The 23870-nt window shown below is 37.6% G+C and overlaps 1 protein-coding gene across 1 annotated transcript in view; it reads left to right on the top strand.

Moving 5' to 3' along the window:
• Positions 1-23870, top strand: part of LOC149197309 (mediator of RNA polymerase II transcription subunit 17-like) — a 345852-nt gene that overhangs the window by 105255 nt on the left and 216727 nt on the right. Inside the window, exon 3 of the mRNA XM_089408644.1 lies at positions 5887-6000. Within this exon, the coding sequence (XP_089264770.1) occupies positions 5887-6000 (114 nt within the window). The remainder of the gene's footprint in view (positions 1-5886; positions 6001-23870) is intronic.

The raw sequence follows: 23870 nt of genomic DNA, 5'->3' as shown, positions 1-23870 counted from the left end.
ACTTTGCCTCTCTGCGTCAGCACTTGGTCTCTCTGCGTTAGCACTTGGCCTCTCTGTGTCACCCATGCATGCCCTCTAGTCACTGCGCAGTCCAACTTCCTGAGTGGCTTTGTGTCTGCCTCTTTAATCTCTGCGTTGGTCCTTTGGCACTGTCTCTGCCTCTCTGTTACGTACTCGCTACCTCTTGCTGCAATCCAGTGTTCTATTTCAAATTTCTCAGCAAGCCCTGCTCCAGAAATCAAACTAACTAGTCTCCCTTAGTAAATCTCCAATTGACCCTCAAGCCTTCTCTTATACTTTTCCTATTGATGAATCAACAACCGAGATTAAGTCCATAATCAACCATTAAGATTAAAATAGACTTGATCTTCGTCTCTTAGAAGCTTCTCATCCTTATCTTTATTAATACCTATTAATATTTTTATTTTCCTAAGTTTAGACTTAGGAACTCATTAAAAATATTAATTATTTTAATAACTCTTAATCCAGATGGAATTTTCCAAAACAATTTCTGGGTCTTGGAGATCTCTTGTGCTTTAGCCTTGTTGTTGCACAGATTGTCACGACAATGCTCAGACAGGGCGCTATCACGCTGATCCCCGATCTCTCCATTTAAACCTGTCTCCCGCGGCTAAGGGGGGTAGACCCTATGGGATAATGGATGACCAACTGGGGACCAGTTGGTTTGGGAGACACGAGGGGAAATAAGCACTTAATTGATTTTATTAAGTTAATAGACCAGTGCCTTATGAAATAAATGATTAAACGATTATTTATCAAATGCTGCAGAAATATGAACTCATTAACAATCGTTTACCATCAAATAACTCAAACAAAGATTAACTTTTACCAAATGTGAGATAATCAATAAACGCTCAATGGCTTAACAATACTCCAGCAATTAAAATTTCGAAAGATTAAATGCTTTAAACAACCACGTAAAATGCTAACCAGAGATCACATTCATGTAGTTAATCTTCAAATGAACATTTAAGCATGTTTAACCATATAAAGAAATGATAAATATTATTCCCACATCAAAATTTTAGCCTCAGCAGAAAAGATATATCGCAAACATAACAAATCCCTGAGCCAAGACTGAAACTGGCAAAAAATTTCCAAAATATTTTTATATTTTCAAATAAAACAAGACTAAAGACTTAGTAAATGAAACTTTAAATCTAAAACCTAAATAATACTAAAATCTAAACTAAATTAGAAGGAAACCTTTTTATTTTTTATTTTTTAAAGTAAAATGAAACTTAACTAAACTATAACAAAAATAAGAATTAAATCTAAATCCTAAAATAAAACTTAACTCTAATCCAACACCTAATTTATGTAATTTTTTTTTTTTTTAAATAAAAATTCTAAGCCAAAAATCAAAATAAAACAAAAATAATTAAATTCAAACTAAAGTCTAATCTAAACTTTTTATTTTATTATTATTTTTTTAATTTTAAAAATCAGAATGGAAGAACTAAGATTTTGAAAGAAATAAAAAGAAACTCTTGACCCTTTTTTTTTTATATGAGATTTATTAAAAAAAAAGAAAAACAAAACTAAACCTGATAATCGAATTTTTAATTTATTAGAGTAAAAAAATAAAACAAAGCTAATATCGTTTATGCCCAAAATCAAAGTCTAACATACAGAGTAAAAAAAAACACCTACGCTAAATCGATTTTTTTTTTAAATCTTTTTTGTGTATAAAAAAAACAAAACGTTTCATTAAAAAAAAATAAAAAATTAATACGCTAATTGAAACATGCATAAAAAAAATCGATTTCCTTTTTTTTTGTTGCTTGCTGATATACAGGTCAGGTCGATGGCGTGGACGCCAGAGGGATTGAACATAGATCAACGCAAGGAGCAGCGTGAAGGGACGAGGAAACGATGAAGGAGATTGTGCAGGTTCTGGAGTTTCGATGGCGGAGGGACGAGGCAAGCTGCGTGAGGAGGGCGATGACTGAAGGATGGATGCAGGTATTCAAAGGCTGCAACGGCAGCAAATGAAAGACCAAATTTGCATGAAGAAGAAAGTGATGCGTGGTTTGACAGAGAAGACTGCGATGATGGACAAGATTTGGCACGCAGGGGCAGCAGATGAATGAGTTTGGTGGATGAGATAGTAAGCAACTACGTGGAGGAGAAATGGCAGCTTTGAAGAAAGGTAAACACAGGTTGAATTTGAGGCTTGCTGTATGGCTAGTAGGGTGGAAGAGTTCCAGAAATGGTGCAACGTAAAAAAAATCGACTCCTTGCAGGTTGGAATGTTGGAGAAAGGGTGAACTCGTGATTACAAAACAACGATTGAGGGGGAGCACAAGCAGCATGTGAGGCTTTCGAGCCAAGCAACAAGTGAATTGATGCAGATGGAAACGAATCTAGAGATGGTGAAGCGGCAAGGGTTTTACCCAGTTCACAAAAAAAAAAAAAGAATTCGAGAACTTTCTTCCTGCAATACAGACGAAACCCTCTCAAAGACTTCCAGATCTGAAAACAACTGAAATTGAAACCCTTGGACAGCAAAACAACTTAGATAAACCCTCGGAAATCTTCAGAAAACCCTGCAACCTGTAATGGAAAGACAAACACCCAAAAATAATATGTGCAGAAAACAAAACTAAAACCCTAAATCAGCGAAATAATTACAGCATTTACAACTTTTCGACTCTTAAGCAGCCAGATTTGTCAATAATCACAGTAATATTATCAGAATATCAGATTTACTATGAGATACTTCAGAAATCTCTCATGCAATTCGAAAAATAAACTTTAAATGTCAGACCCAGAATCAAAACTGGTTGGGCTCTACAAGAGAATGCTTTGCGGGAGTTCGCTGGTTCAGCCGAGAACTTCCCCAAATGCCCACTGATCTTCTCAATAAGGGTTTCCTACACAGCTCACTTCAACCATCAATAAAGAGGGAAAAAACAGTACTAGATTCCAGATGCAATGGAGATACCTGCCATTATTTCAGAAATCTTATTACCATTCAAACCCTAGTAAGTGAACAAGATACTTGTGTTCAACAATACTCTACATTAAGCTATTACTAATGGCTGAAAATAAAATTATGTAGAAAATAAACAGCTCACAGCACTTCAGGAGAGTAACACTAGCAATATTTCAACCCCAAAATCTTTCTTTATTTGCACCAGAAAAAGTTTACAAGAGAGCTTTCTTCAGCGCAAGACTCACAAGATTGAATCATCTCAAATGACCCCTAGCACCCTATTTAAAGGAAAAATTCCCAACGGCTAGTTCGAGTGATCCATGTCAAAATGATCTCGACCGTCGATGAGGATCAAAATATCTTTTAATCTCATCTATCGAATTTTTAAATGCATTAAAAAATTGAAATTCTGCATTTATTTACTCAAAAATTTGACCTATTATTATTTTATTATTTTTTAAGTTTTTATTTTATTTTATTTTATTTTTTAGTTATTTTTTTAATTTTTTTTATTATTTTTATTAATTTTTTTTAATTTTTTAATTATTTATATCTTTTATTTTTTATTGTTTATTTTTTTATTTTTTCAATTTTTAATTTTAATTTTTAAATGGATCCTCGAACTTAGCCTTTGGAAAAATCACCTAGGACCTAGGACTTATGAGAGGATTAAAACATTTTCTAACCCTCAAGACACTTTACATCATGACTTTTACAATTTTACATCTCCAGGGGGAAAACCCATTTGACATAGACCCTCATAGACCACCCAGTTTTGCGACACAACTATAATCTAACAGATCAACGCTCTAGGATTCCTCTAAGATTCTAATGACAAAATTCATTTCGGCTTTGGAGTTAGGCTGAAGGAAAACTCTGCCGATCATGGATCGGTGAGACAAAAAACCTTCCAGAATGTAGATTATCACTAGGAAATTAGGTCCACCTAGGCACTTTACATACATGACTCAGCTTTGCTAAGATTATTTACAATTCACACATGCAGACTGGGTTTACAACATAATATGATCAAGTCGATGATGACTGTCAAATGGCACGGACACATCAATCAAGCATTATCCCTTTTGCGAAGAAAAGGGGGTGTACTGCTATGGGAAGTTGACACGCAGTGGTCAACAAGCCTTTCCACTAGTTTTCATGGCTAGAGCACATCCAATGCTACCCCAAATTGACAAATATGTTATTTTTACCTAACCCAACCAAATCATAAAAGCACATTACAACATTAATATTATGGAGGGTGGTGGATCTTATACGCTCAGGTTCCAAAAGTAATGGTAAATTTGTGATCTTAAGAGAGACCACCGCCTCTAATTATAAATTCTTTACCCTTTTGATGAGGCCAAAACAAAAAAGAAGCAGACATGCAATCAATTGGAAGTTCGAGAAGTGCCCTCGGGAGAAATATAAGGGGAACAAAGATGAAGTAATGGAGGAAGGGAAATTTTCGGGAGAAGGAAGGAGAAATTTTTTAAGAGAGTGTTATTGACAGTAAGGACTGAGCCTTGGTTGTTCTTGAAGTTTTTGGGCACGGGGTCCAGCGTGCATCAATTGTGAAGTATTTTGGAGCTAAGTACCTAGGTTGTACCCAGTTTGGCAGGGAGGCTTTGGTCTTTTCGTAACGGGAGCGAATTTGGAGCCACATCTCAGAATCGACTTCATACATGGAAACCAAGTAGATGTTTGTTTATTAAAATTGATAAAATTCTTGTAGTGGTAAATTCTAGATGAACTTCAGAATTTAATTTGAAATTATATTTTGTTTTGGGCATTATCTGAATTTAGGAATTTAATTTGCAAGCATAATTTGATTTGTTTTTGGTTTAAGCACTACATTGCTAGTCCTATACTCATGTTTATGTTTTTGTGAAGGACTGTTGCACCAAAATGAGGATATTCTACCCAAACCATAATTAAATGATGTAGAAAAATAATAACAGCCAGGTACCATAGAGGAGTTTCTTGCTGACTGCCCTCTGATATGGCAGCCATCATACATATTAAAGGGTCTTGTCTTATCTTTGGAAACAAATTCAATATCCCCCACATATTAGCTTCATCAAATAATAGGGAGTCTAGTAATAATAATGCCATCTATAGGGACCTGATCACTAATATTAAAGGGTACAAACATTACCAACAATAAGATTACACAAGGAAAATTTACATATCTTTTACCCTTGGTCACCTGAACTTGAATTTTTTCTTTTCTTTGGCATAATGTTGCTGGAAAGAGTCCATGCATTTTGAGGGGTAGTAGAGTCCAAAATAGTGTGCATTGTCTTTCCTACAATGTCTTGCTTGCCGTAACATAATTAACTGCATCACATATAATGACTTGAACTATGCTCTTTACCCTCACATTTGTAACCACACCTTCCAAGAAGTTGCATTATAAATTTGTATCCTTGACATCACTAGATTCATTAATTGATTCAAAAACATGGTTTCTCATGTGCAAAAAAACAAACAAGTTAATTTTCCATTGGTCCATCTACTAGATATGATGGCACATCCATAATAAGTCGACTACATTATATTATTTACCCTCACGTCACTTGATTCATCCAATCTATTCCAGAAAAAGGGATCTTCATGGGCAAGAAATGAAAAAGTTGATGATGCTGCATGACTTGCCATTGGTCCATCCATTTGATATGATGGCCATCTACAATAAGTGACTTGTTCTTTTTCTTCATTTGCATTGGCCTCTAATATACTTGTTCAATACTCTGTGCATTGGTAAATTGATTCACTAAGATGAATATGAAAAGTATCATGGAAATTTATCTTATGTATAATGTTTGCATGTATTAACTAATTGTTTATCTTACAAAGAGGTTTTAATTGTTTGTTTATGGAGATTTGATATACCATTTACAAATACCGTGGGATCATTGCAACAGGTTCAAGCAAATTTTGACATTGATGTTGCAATGCTGCATAGACCCAGACGGTTACCAAATGAAGAATTGTCAGATAAAGCCATATCTTTGTCCATTAAATTACTAACTTTCAATGCATGTTCTCTTTCCACATATTGATTTGTAGTTTCAATTTGTTCCTTTTTGTTGTTTGTAGATATGAACCTTTTTTTTATTTCCCCTCCATTTAAATAAATATGTTCATTGAATAGAATCTTCTTTTATTTTATGCTTGGCTTTTTAGACATATTTCTACCTTGCATTTGGATTTAAAGTTGTTATGAATTGATTTTACTTATAGTGATGAAAAGGTAAAAAAAAAACCCACTGTAAAAGTATCGTTGTTAGGCAGGTTTACTTCCTTATAAATGGTGTAATATATTTTGGAATTTAGTGTCAACTAGAAGGTTTGATGTCAAAATAAGTAAACTTGTCTCACTGGAGGATTTTGAATTTTTAAGGTCCTTTGTCTATCTTAGTATCTTCTTATTGCAACCTTTTTAAGTAGACCTATGAAGTTGGGTGATATATGAGAAGATTAATATAAGATAATTTTATTGGTGTTTGATAAATGACCTAAAATAGCTCAAAAGGATTGTTAAGAACATTAGTACCAATACAAGCTGGGAGTGCAAAGGCCACTCTGATAAAAACAGGATAAGAGAAGATATAATCTATAATATCTAATGGCTAAGAGTAAGATGTTGATGTTTGTAGCATCAGGAACTTCCACACAGGTTTGGTGGCATATGTGTGGAAGTCATCCAAAAAGGTCCATTATATTTTTTAATTAACTATAATAATTAATTTGAAGAGTCTTTTTATCAGTGAGTTGATTAATGTCTAATAAGATGTAAGTATTTACATTACTGACTAGACCTAATCTTCATTGTCTTTTGGGATTTATCTCAACCATTAATCTCATTAAGTCATTAGGGTTATGGAGATTTGGTCATCAACTCAATGTTATGAAAGAAAGACAGAGAAAGGAAAAGACACAGAGTGTTATGAAAACACAAGTGAGATAGTGATGAAGGATTTTCACTATGTTGTCACACAGAATGCCTAGGCACCGCAACAACGGCTCATATCAGGGGTCACCTTGATCCCCAATCTCTTCGTTTAAGTTGTCTCCCTACAATAGGCTAGGGGGTGTAGACCCTATGAAAAATTGGAATGAAGAAGAACTAGTTGGGAACTAACCAGTTCGGGAGACACAATAAAGCGTTGAAGTATTTGATTAAGATATAGCAAGACTTATAGGATTTGATTAGATTTTAAACGATTTATACCAGTGCCTTATGGAGTCAACGATCTTGCTAGGGAAATTAAGACCAAGTAATTGATTAGCAACTGCTGCTTAGATGAATCACTGTTTTATATGAAATTCAGATCCTAAAATTAATGTGAGATGCAAGAATCTTGGTTAATTTTAGTTAAATGTGAACCCTTCAATCCTTTCTGTGTTGAGCCTGATTTCGTAGTAATTGGCAGAGAGAAGATTAGGAGAAGCACACTAAGGTGTGATTAACGATACCTCTCCTGAAATTCTAACATACCCAGTGTTTCCGGCACTGCAGAGAACTGTGGCTCTGACGACTGCAAGGTCACCGTTTTAAGTACTATTAAAACAAGCTTTTCAAGAAAAGACGGATGGAGATCTATCTGTCTATCGACCAAGCTTATGCTTGGAAGTAAATTTTATCTATGCAAAGTTAACTTATATGCAAATGCACCAGAAGATGAGATGAAGTTAGACTGAGAATGGGAAAACACTTATGCCGCAAAAGCCCTCAATTACCCAAATGAAATTCTCGCCCTTTTTTAGATGAAGACTTAAAAAATAAACTCTTGAAGATACTATATCTAAAACACCAGCTTATTTCAAATCTTCTTGATACAATTTAGCTCAAAGAGAACAAAAAAATGGGAAAACACTTATGCCGCAAAAGCTCTCAATCACCCAAATGAAATGCTCGCCCTTTTTTAGATGAAGACTTAGAAAATAAGCTCTTGAATATACTATATTTAAAACACCAACTTATTTCAAATCTTCTTGATACAATTTAGCTCAAAGAGAACAAAGGCAACTTTGCAATTCGATATCAATGCCAACAGATTCTAAAAAAAATACTCAGTTTATGAAACAGAGGGTATGCATTTTATCACAATTCCATGACAGAGTATTTAATTTTCAGAAATTAATTTTTAGGACAGTAGTGAGAAAAACTTTATGACAACAGCAATATGACAATGAAAACAGTAAGCTATTAATGATATCTTTATGCCAAAAATTTACCGGAAATTTTCCAAACTTACCCACATGAATTATCAAAAAATTTCAGCGTGTTGTGATGTGATTTCCGGAATTATATAAGATCTGATATACTTATTACAACCAGCAATTATAACATGAAATAAGCCTAATGATGAATGCCCAACTCAAAAAATTAATTCCTTAATGTATTAGACAACTTAGGAACTGATTTTAGGCTAACCCACATGAAATTTTTCCACGGTTATATTTCAGACTTCAGAAACAGAATTATTTAGAGATAACAGTGACGCAAAATGTAGATCTAAGCCAAATTTTTGATACACATCAAACATAAATAACTTATTAATGTATTTAGCAATTTTTTAGTTAGTTTCAAACCACTTAGATGTGTTTTTCACCACTATTAGAAAGGTATATGACTGCTGTAGAAAATAGTGAGGAAAAGATGGTTTAGAGATCAAACCCTTAGGCCCTAGGCCTTGAAGGTCATTTGCCCAAATTGCCAAAAAAATTTCAATATCTAAAACACAAATTTTTACCAAATTTTCTACAGAAACCCACTAATGATTAGCTTCAAAAAATCAAATATTCAAATCAGAAATGGAGCAAGGGAATTTAGGGCCAATGAGAGCTAGCACTAGGCCCAATAGAACTAGTGTTGGACTAGGAGAAGGCAGATCTAGGCTTAGAAGCCCCAAAACTTGAAACCTTTGTTCTGAGAAAATTTATTTTACTTTTGTTTCAGATCTTCAAATTTATTGCAAAATCTTTAATGGTTGGCCTTGTAAAAATATTTGGGATAAGATATTGCCCTCCAAGGCCTAGATCTGTCTCAAAACCCCCAAATCTGCTTGAAAAATATCGGATATGAAGATTTACTTGGTTGATTTATCAGATCTCTTCCTGCAAACAATCTTTGAGTCCAGATCTTGCCCTCCAAGGTCTAGATCTAGCTCAGATCTGAAGATTTTCTTGGTTGATTTCTCAGATTTATTTATGCAAAAGTGAAAAGAGAAAAACCCCAATACCCAATATGTACAAAAATAGAGAAAATCCCAAAAAACCCAAGTGTTAAAATTCAAAATTATGTTACAAAATTTCAGATCTACACAAGTAAATAACAGATCTATACAAATAATTTACAGATCTATACAAATGATTTACAGATCTATCAGATCCGAGGAGTATGAGTCCAACTCCGCTCCCAGATCTAATAATCTAAGGCTCTTAATAGCCAAATCTATCAAAATTTCCACAAAATATTTAAAAGATTTTGAAATTTTAGAGAAGTACTAGCCCAAAAACACCTGCAAAAAAAAGATTATCATTAGATAAATCCTAAGGCTTATATGAAGTAGGCTTTTCAGAAAATGTGTTGAGAGTTGGCTGGTCCAACCAAGAACTATCCCTAAATTCTCAATGAGAACTTGAAAGATCTTTTGCAAACAATAGATCAACCACCAATATCAAGTAGAGAAATAGAACAACAAAAAATTCTAAAAAAATAGAGATACCTGCTACTTCAATCAAAATTAAAAATGTTACCCTTGATCCAACAAACTGAATAAGATACCTATATTCAGATTATTCTAAGAGAGCTATTGATTGATAGTTTTCACATAATATTAAGCAGAAATTAAAACAATGTTACCATAAATTCATGAAGAGGAACACTACAACACGTTGAAACCCCAAAGACTTTTGCATTAATTCAAAAAGTATACAAGAGAGCTTGAGAGCTTAGTACACGATCCAGAGATCAGATGCTATTGAATGACAAATGACCTCCTATTTAAAGATAAATCCTCCAACGGCTAGTTCGAGTGATCCTTGTCAAAGTGATCTCGACCGCTGATGAGGATCAAATTTCTTTTAATCTCATCCGTCGAAATTTTAAATGTTGAGTAAATTTTGAATTTTTCAATTAAATGCATTTTAATTAATTCAAAAATTAAATTTCTGAATTAATTTCCTCAAAATTTTGACTTTGACTTAACCCCAGGGACCAAAGGCATAAAATTTAGCAAAATAATCAATTAACCTTGGTCCTTGGACCTCTTAAAATTGTTTTTTTAAGGACCCACGAATTTTGCTGTTGGAAAATTTAAATTTACCTAGGACCTAGGACCTGTGAGGGGATAAATTATTTTTTTAACCCTAAAAACACTCTACATCATGATTTTTACATCTCAAGGGGAAAACCCATTTGCAAAAGCCCTCACAGACTACCCAGTTCACAAATATAATCTAGCAGATCAAGCAATTTGTAATAAAATAACTTAACCAAATGGGTAAGATTATTCCCAAATCACTTTTACATAGACTCGATCTAGAACACTAGGACTCCCCTAAGATCCCAATGACAAAATCCATTCCAGCTTTGGGGTAAGGCTGAAGGAAAACTCTGTCAACTATCCGAGATTGGATCAGTGAGACAAAAAAGCTCCCGGAATGTAGATCGTTACCAGAAAAGTAGGTTTACCTAGATGATTACATACACGACACAGATCTACTAAGATTATTTACATTATACACATACAAAGTGGGTTTACATTATAAGATGATGATCAAATTGATGATGATAGCTGGATGGCATGAACACATCGATCAAGCAATATCTCGTTCATGAAAAAAGGGGTGTACAACTATGGGTCGTTGACACATAGTGGTCAACACACTACATGTGCAAGTTCAAAGGAAAAAAGAGGAAACAGTTTGACCAACAAAATGAGGTCAACCTAGCTCTCAAAAATTGAACGGGTTGTACACAATAGGTGCAAAAGCACTTTCAAGAGGCCATACAACCCAACAAAAGACGTACACATTTATGGGACAAATTTTAGTAGCAACAAGATGGTTTTTACAATAGGTTTTGCTAGGGTTGTACAGTGCACCATGTTACCCATCATTTTGTGGGTAATATCCTTAGGAGAAAATTTTTCTCCAAGATGGTCCTCAGCCATCAGTCATCAACTAGCTCATTGTGCCATTTCTCCGCTACTTGAGCCAGCCATGTGGTCCCTTTCTCATCTGCCATGATCGTATGTTGGAAGGTGGGCCTCCCGAATCTAAATCTATGCCTTATCATTTTGAAATTGAGTTTTGTAGTTTGCTTATCATGGACACTCTGGGCATAGATTAATGGGGGGATTTGGCAGAAAGTATGGGCTAGGTCAGTGCTTCTATCCCCTAGACCCCTTCTAGGAATTAACCTTGGATTCTAGTCCCATGGCATCTCTTTTACTGACCATTTGGTTTCAGGGATGGTATTTCACAGTAAACCCTAATTTTGGTTGCATGGTCCCACTCCCTTATTAGCTTATATTAGCCTCTATCCACTCATTATCATCCCATCCATCATTTTTCCCGCCTGGGTCCACATTCCTCCATTGGGTACACATAGGGTTAGCTTGCCCCTTCCCCTTGCCCACACTTGGGGTCATGGCCTAGAATGAAGCCTGGAGGTTGATGCAGCTGAAAAGAAAGTTAAAAGCATATATGACCACATTTAATAGAAAACGTACCACAAAATGCAAAAGATGGTTAGGACAAAAACATTTTAGCATGTGGGCAAAAGCCAATACATGAGCTCTACCCCATCATCATGGCCATCACTTTGGTTACATCAGGTTATATGAGCCTTCTTCATCATATAAGAACCCATGATTGTCCCAACCCTTGGTGGGCGATGAACCTCCCCACCTTAAAGGGGGAGAATTCATTGCTATATCTTATACATCATGCTCTAACCACTTGAGCCCCAAGTAGTTAATCAAAGAAAATCATAAAAAGCAAAAGGAATACAAAGAAGGGTGAAAACAACCAAGGTTGGGACACCTCATGTACCACAATTGCTCCCTCCTACACATTATAAACCCAAAGAGTGGGCTCCCATCTTATTAGCTACCCTTGTACGCCAGCATGTGACCCATGGTTTCCCTTCTCATCCCCTACTTCATTCACCTATTTATCACTTGCCACCATCTTTTGACGGATGTACTTTGATTATATTACCCTCTTTAAAGGTAGAAACCACCTAACAGGGTGCTTGGTTAACCCATTTGGAGTTTAGGAGACATTGGCACATCTCGAAGCCCATTATGGAAGGGCAGACCATTATGAAGTCCCCACCTGTGCTCCATGATTAGGTAGGCTCATTTACTCGATTTCTCTAATGACTTGTTGTACTGGAAGGCTAGCGGACGCATTGAATCTTATGCAGGATTGAAAATGGTTTCCATTTGGGGTGTGGTCTTCCTATACGGGGTCCTAATCCTCTAGAGGGCTACATTGGCACATGTAGGGTGAGTGTTAAGAGCCATGGGCCTCCACAGCAGCAGAGTACAATCCATTGATCCCCACATCCATTCAGAGATTGATTGTGGTTCACCTTTTGGATGAAGAGGATGCGTTTGATCCATCATGCCCAGCTGGCCCCAGATCTACACCATACACTTGGTAGGTGATCCAGGACTTTCACGATGATGTGGCATCACCTACACCATCATCCTAGCCCTTGAGGGCAACCTACAGACATCTTCGATTTGTTTGGAGACCCATGAGGACACTTGTGTGCCCTTAGATGTCATTTGGAGCACCACAGGTTATCACAAGGGGCCACCCCCTTGTCCATTGCTTTTGAGGTTCCTTCTCTTCATTATGGCACTCATGGACCTCATTGGGCATCTTAGAGGGCCCTACGACATGCATAGATTATTATTTGACCTCTTGAGAGGCTTATCTTTTCATTCAGTTTCGTGGACTTGTCACCAAAAGGTTGTATTATTAACACATTATTTTATTCTTGGGGCTTATGTAGGCCAAGGAGGCTAATTCAAATTCCTTAGATGTGTATAAATACAAGTGAGGTGAGATCATTTCTCATTATCACTTTGGATTGGATCTCTCTCTTCTTTAGAGAATTTCGCACTTTTGTTGGAGGATGAATTGGAGCATTTATGTATGAATTTTGGTGTATGGTTATTGGTTTATCTTCTCTTGGAGCTTCTTTATTGTCATTTGTGAATGATTGGATATACTCGATTGCATGTAAGTACGAAATTTTGATGCTATTCTTTATGACTTTTGTCCCAAGTCACCTGACACAGGGATTCGGGATTCGAGTGTCGGATTCGGACATGTTGACCCCCTAGAACAAGACACGTAGGATATATTGTTTTATTAAATATATATATATATATTTAAAATATATATATATATATATATATATATATATATATATATATATATATATATATAACTTTTTCGGCTTTTCTGGCTTTTTCGGTATTTCCAACATATCTTCATGTTGCATCTTCCATGGTCTTATTCATCATCAAGTTGCCCATGCTCATGATCTCATTCATCATCATGCTGCCCATGCTCATATCATCATGTTGCTCATAATGTTGCCCATAATATCATACATCATGTTGCCTTCCTTCGGAGATAGATGCTCCGGTTGTTTCGGCAGTTCCCGGTAGTTCCGGCTTTGCCAGTAGTTCCAACTTTTCTGGCAGTTCCGACGGTTCGAGCATTTGCGGTTTTTTCGACTTTTCTTGCTTTTTCGACTTTTCTGGCTTTTTTGGTATTTCCAACTTTTCCGGCCTTTCTGGCAGTTCTGGATTTCCGGCAGTTCTAGCTTTTTCGGTAGTTTTGACTTTTCCGGATTTTCCATCTTTTCCAGCCTTTCTGGTTCCGACTTTTTCGGCTTTTCCGGCAGTTCTTTCTTTTCTGGATTTTCTTTAGAATCTCTCTTCCTAGTAAAACCCAAAGACGAGTAGAGAGAGGAGGAGATCCAAGTGTGTGTAGAAATGACTTGAAGTCCTATTCTATTTAGACTAAAACGTAGAGGTTGAATAGACATGACGTTTGGGCTTCTAGAGCCTACATAAGTTGTTGGTCGGCTTGATAATAATTCCATAATCAAAATAAATTCATATCTCCATAAATACTTATCGGAATTGGATGATCTTTAGATCAATCTTACACCTCTCGACGAGAGGGATCCAATAAAAATATCAGCTGCCATAAATAAGATGAACCACATGGAGTTTGGCCCTAGTTGCCAATTTTAACACTCCCTCTCAACTAGGGAGAACTCCATCCGCTGATCTATATGCCTGGCTGTACTATCTCTGCCATCAGTGCCCTGCATTGCTCTATTCAGCTCTGTTGGCTCTGCTCTGCTCAGCTCTGCTCTACTCAGTGTTGCTCTAAGTTGCACGAAACGGGGAAATGGTTACGAGTTTCTGAAACACGCACTGGTATGAAACGTGACCCCCAAAATTTTGGAAACGGGGAAATGCAATATATATATATATATATATATATATATATATATATATATATATATATATATATATATCTCTTAGGACATTTAAGAAATATGTGCAATCATAAAGCATATATGATACATTCTAATTTATTACATTATGGTTAAATTGTCAATTGTCAATGCATAAACTATAGGTCTCTAAATTTACATCACATTTATTCATGAATGATCACATAATGAAAATAACAATATCCAAAATCAGGCACGAGAAATTTCTAATTTCTTGTCTCGTGCTTGATTGAGAGTCTCCTCCTACATAGTCGAACGACCTTCGTGCTCTTGATTAACTACAAGTTCCATACCCTAGTACCCTATGTGCTCTTGATTATTGGGAGCCTCCCCTGCATAGAGGGTTTGGTTCTCTTGATTAAATACAAGTTCCATACCCTAGTACATGACAAAATCCAATGGAGACATTGCAATCCCCCTAATCCTGAAATCCTAAAAAACAAATAAGTTTGTTGGATTTTGAGTGAGATCTAAAATTCTACTTTTTCCATATGAAATCCAATGAGGGCGAAACCACTCTCAAACCATGAACTGCATATCAATACTAGGGCCATAGGCTTGAACATTAGGCAGCCCCACTCAAAAAATCCTCTTTTTTTATAACTTGAGAGACATCTAGAAGTATCCAGAAGATATTTTAGTCGCCCAATAAAAAATTATAAGTGAAAAAATAAAAATAAAAAATGCAAGAAAAAGTCAAGTTAGAAGAGGAAACTCCACCATACGGCCTGGAAACGTGTTTCTGGTTGTACTGGCCACATTTCCTCCTCAAGAAATGAGCTAGTACGACCAGAAACAAGATTCCAGGCCGTACGGTACGAGTTTCCTCATTTCCGTTTCATTTCCGGCCGGAAATGGACCCTTCTCCAGCATTTCTTGCAACTTAGGCTCTGTTGGATTTGCTCTGCTCAACTTAGCTCTACTAAACTATGAAGAAGAAGAATTGATCAAGAGTGAGTCATACCATTCACCACTAACCCGAAGTCAGTCTCAGAGTGCATACCATTGTCCCAGACTAGTCTCAACCGACCCGGAGTCACCGTCATAGTATGTACCACTCTCACTGGGCCTAGACCAGTCCTCCACTGACCCGAAGTCAGCCTCAGAGTATGTACTACTGGTCCCAGACCAATCTCAACCGACCCGAAGTCAGTGTCATAGTAAGTACAACTCCTACCACTAGTCCCAGACCAGTACTTTACTGACTCAAAGTCAATCTTAGAGTATGTACCACTGGTCCCAGATCAGTCTCAACCGACCCGAAGTCAATGTCATAGTAAGTACAACTCCTACCACTGGTACCAGACCAGTGCTTTACTAACTCGAAGTCAGTCTCAGAGTATGTACCACTTGTCCCAGACTAGTCTCAACCGACACGAAGTCAGTGTCATAGTAAGTACAACTCCTACCACTGGTCCCAGACCAGTACTTTACTGACTCAAAGTCAGTCTCAAAGTATGTACCACTGGTCCCAGACTAGTCCTCTACTGACTCGAAGTCAATGTCATAGTGGGTACAACTGCTACCACTGGTCCCAGACTAGTACTCATTGATCCCAGATCAATGAAGGTCATCCTAGCATAGGGAGTACGGTAGATACAGTGATGCGTCCATCGGTATTACTATGGTCCCTATCCTCATTTTCCTGCTCATTGATCAGATGAGAGGTACTTCCCATGAGTCCAGACTGCATGGGTAAGATGCCTTGACAGGTGAACTAATCAATCCTGTCCTCACAGGAGAACTAATCATCCTGCTACAAAATTGTCATGGAGAACACATCATCCAGACCTCACAAGAGAACTAATCATCCTGCTACACAGGACAACGAATCATCCTGTCCCACAAGAAAGAGAATCATCTTGTCCCAGTGCGCACCACCAGGGGAGGGTGTTATGAAACCAGCTCAAGAAAAGATAGAAAAGATAGATCAACGCCTTAGAATTCAGCCTCTTCGAGGGGGCAACCTCCTTTGCATTACATAAATGAACAATTCTTGGATGATACAAATGAAAAGACCTCCTTTCTATATATAGGAGTCTAAGGGGTCATAACATAATCAGAGCCGACATAACAATAATAATGTAAGGGCACAATAATAACAATAGTGGGCTTCTATGGGGCACAATAGTAACAATATGGGCACTAAATGGGTACATCAATATAATAAGTGGGTTATACTAATAACAATAAGGGGTTACACTAGTAGTATAGGGGCCTAACATGCCCCTCTCCTTCAAAAAGCATTGTCCTCAACGCTTGAGTAGTTCTTGATGCTTCTGTATAAAATTCTTGTCCTCCCATGTGGAATATTCAGCGGGTAAGTTCTTCCACTTGATGAGATACTCTGAAATTGATCGATTTCGTAGCTGTCGGGTTCTTGTTTCTGTGACTGCTCCAGGTTCCAATATGATTTTTCCCTCCTCTTCAATTTCTGGAAATATTGTTTGAATTGGAATCTTTTGCAACTTTTGAATAAGTGGCCATACTTCTTCGTCCTTCTTCCATTCATCCCTTGCTTCGTTTATCCAATCTGGTTGGATAATATAAATAGCACAAAACAATGCTTCCACATCCTCATCCTTGAAGAGTCTTCCCATTCGGTAAGGTCGCCATTTTTTAAGTGTATGTAGTATTGCCAACATTTCCTTCTCATAAATAGCTTGCTTGAGATGTAGTAGTAAAAATACCCAATCACCTGCATCAAAACATTTTTCACTACAATGTTGATCTACCTGTTGTTTCGTTTGATTTTGCACCGAAGTGGCGTTATCCTTTAAAAGTTGGAGAACTTGTTGTTGATGCTCGATGTGATCTTTCACTGCTTGAACCTTTTTCTTCTTGATATGTCCTTCTATCTCTAGAGTTTAAGGAGTGGTAATTTCTTCCAATCCTTTACAAGATATGGTCGGATTCATTTCTTGATGCTCAATGTGATCTTTCACTTCTTGAACATTTTTCTTCTTTATATGTCCTTCTACCTTCATAGTTTAAGGAGTGGTAATTTCAAACAATGAATTAAAAGATATGGTTGGATTCATTTCTTCTTTCTCGATGTGATCTTTCACTTCTTGCACCTTTTTCTTCTTGATATGTCCTTCTATCTTGAGAGTTTGAGGAGTGGTAATTCTTGCCAATGCTTTACAAGATATGGTCTGATTCATTTCTTCTTTCTTTGGGGTGGGGTCCTGGCGTATATCTTCTTCTTTGATGTTTCTTGATCTTTTTCATCCTCCTCTTCATATTTTATGTAAAATAATTTCTTCTCAGCACACTTATGACCTTTAGTGCATTTGCTATCACAATTGTAACAAAGCCCTTTTTCTCTTTTTTCTTCCAATTGTTGTGGTGTAACCCTTGTAGGTTGTGGAAGGCTAAGAGAAACAACACTTCCATCTTTATAGTTGTGAGGGGTACGCTTCCTAGTTTCCATAATTTTGCTTTCCGCTATGTCACAAAGCCCTTTTACTCTTTCCAATTGTTGTGGTGTTGCTCTAAAGAAGGTGTTGCTCTTTGTATCCTCATAATGTGCTATCATTTCCTCCGTGAAAATTGACCACGTAACGAGTTGTTTACGAGAACAAAGCCCTTCGTACTATAAAAGTTGATCTGGTTCTAAATATGAAGATGCAATACATACCTTTTGTAATAGTTGTACACCATGTAGATCAAAATATTGCTCCATCTGAAGTATCCAATTTACCGGATCCTTGCCATCAAACTTCCTCATCTTGCTTTTTCTTGATTTTAGGAGCCCGACCTTGAAATGACTGTAACTCTGTACTTTCGGATCTTTAAGTTCTAAAATTGTGACCTATAGTAGTCCTCTGTGTCCTCTTTCCAATGCCACCAGTCTGATCCAAATTGGATTCTCTAAGAAAGAGTTATGCACAATCTCCCAAGATGACCTGATTATAGACCTTTCCAGAAGAGCGAAATTGTATGAAGTGCCACGTGTGACTGTTTCGACCTTTGGATCTGAAAAATGCATACAAGAAACTACAGTCCGTCCTCTTTCTGCGCCTTTTTACGAAATTTCAATCCGATCCCCAGAGAGAAAGTTATGACGATTTTCCCCAGGTCACCTGTTTTGAATGTAATTCAGGAGTCTGCAAAAAGACCAACTTCCTCAGATCATATCTCCGCAAATATCGCGCAAAAAGCTCTGAAATTTGGACCTAAGGTTCAGCGCGATTTCTTCTCAAATGGGTTTTTTTTAAGTTTCTGAAACGTCACAGAAAAAGGGTTATAGCGAAAATGCCACGATGACCTGTTTGGAGCAGCGAAACCCTAGAATCCAAAGCTCTGATACCAAATGTTATGAAACCAGCTCAAGAAAAGATAGAAAAGATAGATCAACGCCTTAGAATTCAGCCTCTTCGAGGGGGCAACCTCCTTTACATTACATAAATGAACAATTCTTGGATGATACAAATGAAAAGACCTCCTTTCTATACATAGGAGTCTAAGGGGTCATAACATAATCAGAGCCGACATAACAATAATAATGTAAGGGCACAATAATAACAATAGTGGGCTTCTATGGGACACAATAGTAACAATATGGGCACTAAATGGGTACATCAATATAATAAGTGGGTTATACTAATAACAATAAGGGGTTACACTAGTAGTATAGGGGCCTAACAGAGGGTCAGTCACCCTGTGGTCGTATGTTGCTCCAGTAAGAACCGCAAGCCCCCAGAGCTCCCAGAGCTCAATACATGCAACATGCAGTACTCTTTTACAAGGGTCTCTTGATGACTCCAAGTCGTTCGGGAAAATCACAAATTTGATCTTTCCACAGGTCTCTGACAAAGTGTAGTGACCTATACATGGGGCCTCCTTTCTCATTGACTTACCGTATCGCAGATAAGGCAGTATCTGATGTCTATCTGCTAGAGCAATCATTGAATACAAGATTCCTTAATTATCGAATCCCACCTCTGGTTGTCACAGAGAATCACTGTGGTATTCATCATGTGTACTCACTGAAGAGTTTCACAAACGGGAAACTTCATACGAGGTCATACTCGTAGTTATGTATCCGGTCTCGACGGTACTTATAACAACTGACTTCTGCTTCCTGTTCATCCATGATATCGAAGCAGAATCCAAAGAGAACCAACACTAAAAAGTGCTTTAGTGATCCTCAACACTGCCTGCCCAGTCAACATTCAAATAATCATGCAGTTTTCATATTTCCGGAAGTGTATCTCAATCCATGAGAGATTGTGCCCTAAAGATATCTCAGAAGATTCTTGGCACCAATCCAGTGAGGCTCAACCAAATATGAGCTCACCATGCTAACTGACAAACATATGTCCGAAATCCAACTCCCTCTTACTTCTGCAAATGAGAGGGTCTGCACCTGTCAGAAATAGTTCGTCCGCATAAGGTGTTGGTATGAGAGGTCTATCATCCACAACCTTTGGGTAATGGTCTGGATTGGTTTCACTCCCAGTGAATCTCAGCGTCACAATCAATACTCTCATACTATGCCTGGGGTGTTTTGCTTCAAGCCATAGAGGGCTTTCTTCCACCTGTATGAGATTCCTGTTCATGAATCTCAAAACTTGTTACATGAGGGGAATGGTCCCCTTGAGACATTTTCCTTTGGTACATCTCAGACATGTACCTTCATGCTCCTTTTGAATTCAGGCATCCGGTCACTATCTAACTCACAGACCTCCAGTGCTATGTGTCAGTGGACTTGGTCCCTAGTGGACTTCCTGCAACTTGATACAACCCTGAACTCAAAAACATCTTTGAAAATTCTATTTTAAAAAACGTACCTTTCCGTCGATGAGTGCCACTTTGTAATGTTAGACTTCCATTTCTAAAATGGACACCAGGTTCTTCTTGCGATCAGGGACATAAAGGAGATTTAGTAAATGAATCGAGTTATTCTCATTCAATTGAGGGATAACATTCCCTACACCTTTTCCGAGATAGGGGGCATCGGCTCCAAGTATAATTCCACAATTGTTTCCCTCTCTACCAAATTAGAGAGTGCACCCATCTATCTGAAGAAGTGCCTTGAAGCACTACAATCAATAAGCCAGATTCCCAAAGAATTTGAAGGAGAGGGCCAATACAAGATAACACTTCATTATCTTATCAGAAACAACAATTGATTTTTCATATCTGGGGTTCCTTCGTTTCTTTGAAGAGTCGACCATTTCCTTGATGACCTGCATTACTTGTCATTCCTTTGATCATTGAAGATGTCCCAGGAATGATTGTCATCTTCATCAAGAGATGTGTCTCTGCCATTCAGACACTCCTTTAAATAGTGGTCGAAGTTCTTACAACCAAGGCCTCTGCCTTTCCTTCTACCCTTAGATCCGAACTTCCCAATGAAGTGATCTTTAGGTAGGCCATCAGAAACTTCTGTTGCACCATTCTGATAATATACTCTGCTTCGACTTCACCCTGGGTGAATTATGAGAATTATGAGGAACCCATTGATCCTTTGTCTTGTCCCAACTTTCTCTGGTGATTGCTCTTTCACTCTTGCTTGGGCATTGTCTTCACCTCCACTCTGATACCATGTTAATTTTAGCCTTTAGGTATGTTCTATGCTAGAGCAATTTATTTCAATTTCTTTTCCACATTAGCAATCACATCAACATAAAGTAAACTGCAGATAGAACATAAATATAAATCGCAAAAGACAAGCCAATACAAGAGGACACAAGATGTGGTGCTAGCTAGGGACAAACGCCAATGTGGGGAAACCCTTGATCAATTCTTCTTTTATGTTCTTCAAAGTTCAACAGAGAAAGTGAGAGAGATAGTACATTTACAATAGAAGTCAATCACTTTGACTTTTGATATCGGCATGAGATCAGTTGAAGACATATTGCTTCCATTGATTCTCTAAGGTGACTCGTTCACCTATCATAGTGTTGCATCTCGTCTATTTGTTGCACATTACCGTGTGACACCTTGTACTGTCACATGTGTTGAACCTTGATGACTGAGCTGCTCTCATCTTCATGCTTCTCATCATGCTGCATCTTCCATGTTCTTATTCATCATCAAGTTGCCCATGCTCACAATCTCATTCATCGTCATGGTGCCCATGCTCATATCATCATGCATCATTATGCTGCCCATGCTCATATCATCATGCTACTCATAATGTCGCTCATAATCTCATACATCATGCTGCCTTCCTTCGGAGACAGATGCTCTAGCTGTTTCGGTAGTTCTCGGTAGTTTTGGCTTTTCCAGCAGTTCCGACTTTTCCGGCAGTTTCGACAGTTCTGGCATTTCTGGCTTTTTCTAGTATTTTTGACTTTTTCGGTGTTTTCGGCTTTTTCAGTAATTCTTGCTTTTTCGGCAGTTCTAGTGTTTTTGGCTTTTTCGGCAGTTTTGGCTTTTTTGTCTTTTTAAGCTTTTCTGGCAGTTCTAATTTTTTCGGCTTTTCCAGCAATTTCGACTTTTCTAGCTTTTTTTACTTTTTCAGCTTTTCTAGCTTTTTTGGCTTTTCCAGCTTTTCTAGCTTTTTCGGCTTTTCCAGTTTTTCCTTAGGATCTCTCCTCCTACTAAAACCCAAAGACAAGTAGAGAGAGAAAGAAATCCAAGTGTGTGTAGAAATGACTTGAAGTTCTCTTCTATTTATACTAAAACGTAGAGGTTGAATAGACATGACGTTTGGGCTTCTAGAGCCTACATAAGTTGCTAGTCGGCTTGATAATAATTCCATAATCAAAATAAATTCATATCTCCATAAATACTTATCGGAATTAGATGATCTTTCGATCAATCCTACACCTCTCGACAAGAGGGATCCAATAAAAATATCAGTTGCCATAAATAACATGACCCATGTGGAGTTTGGCCCTAGTTGCCAATTTTAACAGATTTTCATTGTTTTAAGGCTAATTGTTGCTTAATATTGTGGGATTGTCTTTATCATAACTTTATCTCCATGCATTGGCCCTTGTAGTATGAGCGAAATATCCTAGAGGTAAAATTTGACCTTGACAAGACATTCATCTTGTGCATTTGAAGTATAAACGCTACAAGATTGCTTTCACTTAACCTAAAGGGTTTGTGAAGTAATTTTGAGGCCGCCTTGACTGGAAACCAAGAAATATTACACATAATCAACATAGACTCCATTATCCCAAGCAGTGTTTTAAAAACCGGCCGTTTTGAAACCGAAACGGCCGAGTTGATCCGAGTTGCAGCTGGAGGGAGTGACCCGGCCTTGGAAACGGTCCGGTTGGCAGAGTCACCCATGACTCAGCCAACCCGGCCGGTTCCGATATGGCTCGGTTGAGTCACAAGGGAACGGCCAGGCACACGTAAACCGCATTAAAATATTCATTTTTTTGGGATTTTTCACCTAGCTGATATATGCGGGCTGTGATTCTTGATTTTCCATGGCCACTTCTTCGAGCATTTGATGTGCTGCTTCTTTCTCGTTTAACACAGATTGTTTTTGAACACAAATTCACAGAGATTGCAAGCATACTCACTGTCCTTACTGGTTGGCATGGAGACAATATACCCAATTCCTTTCCAAACCCAAAGAAAAGGCTCTCCACACAGGCCACTTTGTACCCACATTTTATAAATAAATCAAGAGTGCCCAAGCATACTACTGAAAGTTCAACCAGACATTGCCTAAAGTGACTGTTACTTCCCTGGTGATCTGCCGGAGTTGAATTGAAAGAAAGCAGTTGAAGGGGTGACAAGCTTTACAGAGCTCTGCTCCAATCCAGACATGCCTAAAGGGACGGTTACTTCCCAGGTGATATGCTGGAGTTGAATTGAAAGAAAGCAGTTGAAGGGGTGGCAAGCTTTACAGAGCTCTGCTCCAATTCTGACTCTCCAAACCAGAGTTACCAAAACCTATGAATGGCTCCATAATCTCACCTTCGTTACACTTTGATGTCAAGATCAATTCAAAGTGCCAGCTATTCGTTAACTGAGCAGTGTACAAAGGTACAGGAGTGATAATGTCAATTGAAAATTTCCCCCATCTATATGATCTGCGCCTCATTTAAAATGCAGCATGGAGGGCATGCATTCAAGGATGACTTTTGTTATAAAAACTATTGTATCGGAAGGAGGATATTCCTCATTGTTTTTAAAACTCCACCATTCAATTTTGAAGCATTATTGATGAGGCTATCTACCAAAAAACTATGCCCCATTAGATCATGGAAATACTTACATTTCCATAGCAATATGATTCCTTTTGGATTCTCAAAATATGCCGAGCAAGTTTGCCATCAGTCAGAGTAGTCACATTATTCATAAGTTTGATGACTAAAGAAGGATCCCTGATGACAATTATATTCTTGATGCAACTTGGGTCCAGGA

This window comes from Pinus tabuliformis, chromosome 2_2 (assembly GCF_031772625.1).
Source record: "Pinus tabuliformis cultivar Carrire ecotype Pingquan chromosome 2_2, CPIR1, whole genome shotgun sequence".
In the NCBI taxonomy this organism is placed as follows: Eukaryota; Viridiplantae; Streptophyta; class Pinopsida; order Pinales; family Pinaceae; genus Pinus; species Pinus tabuliformis.
This window is presented reverse-complemented; position numbering and strand designations above follow the sequence as displayed.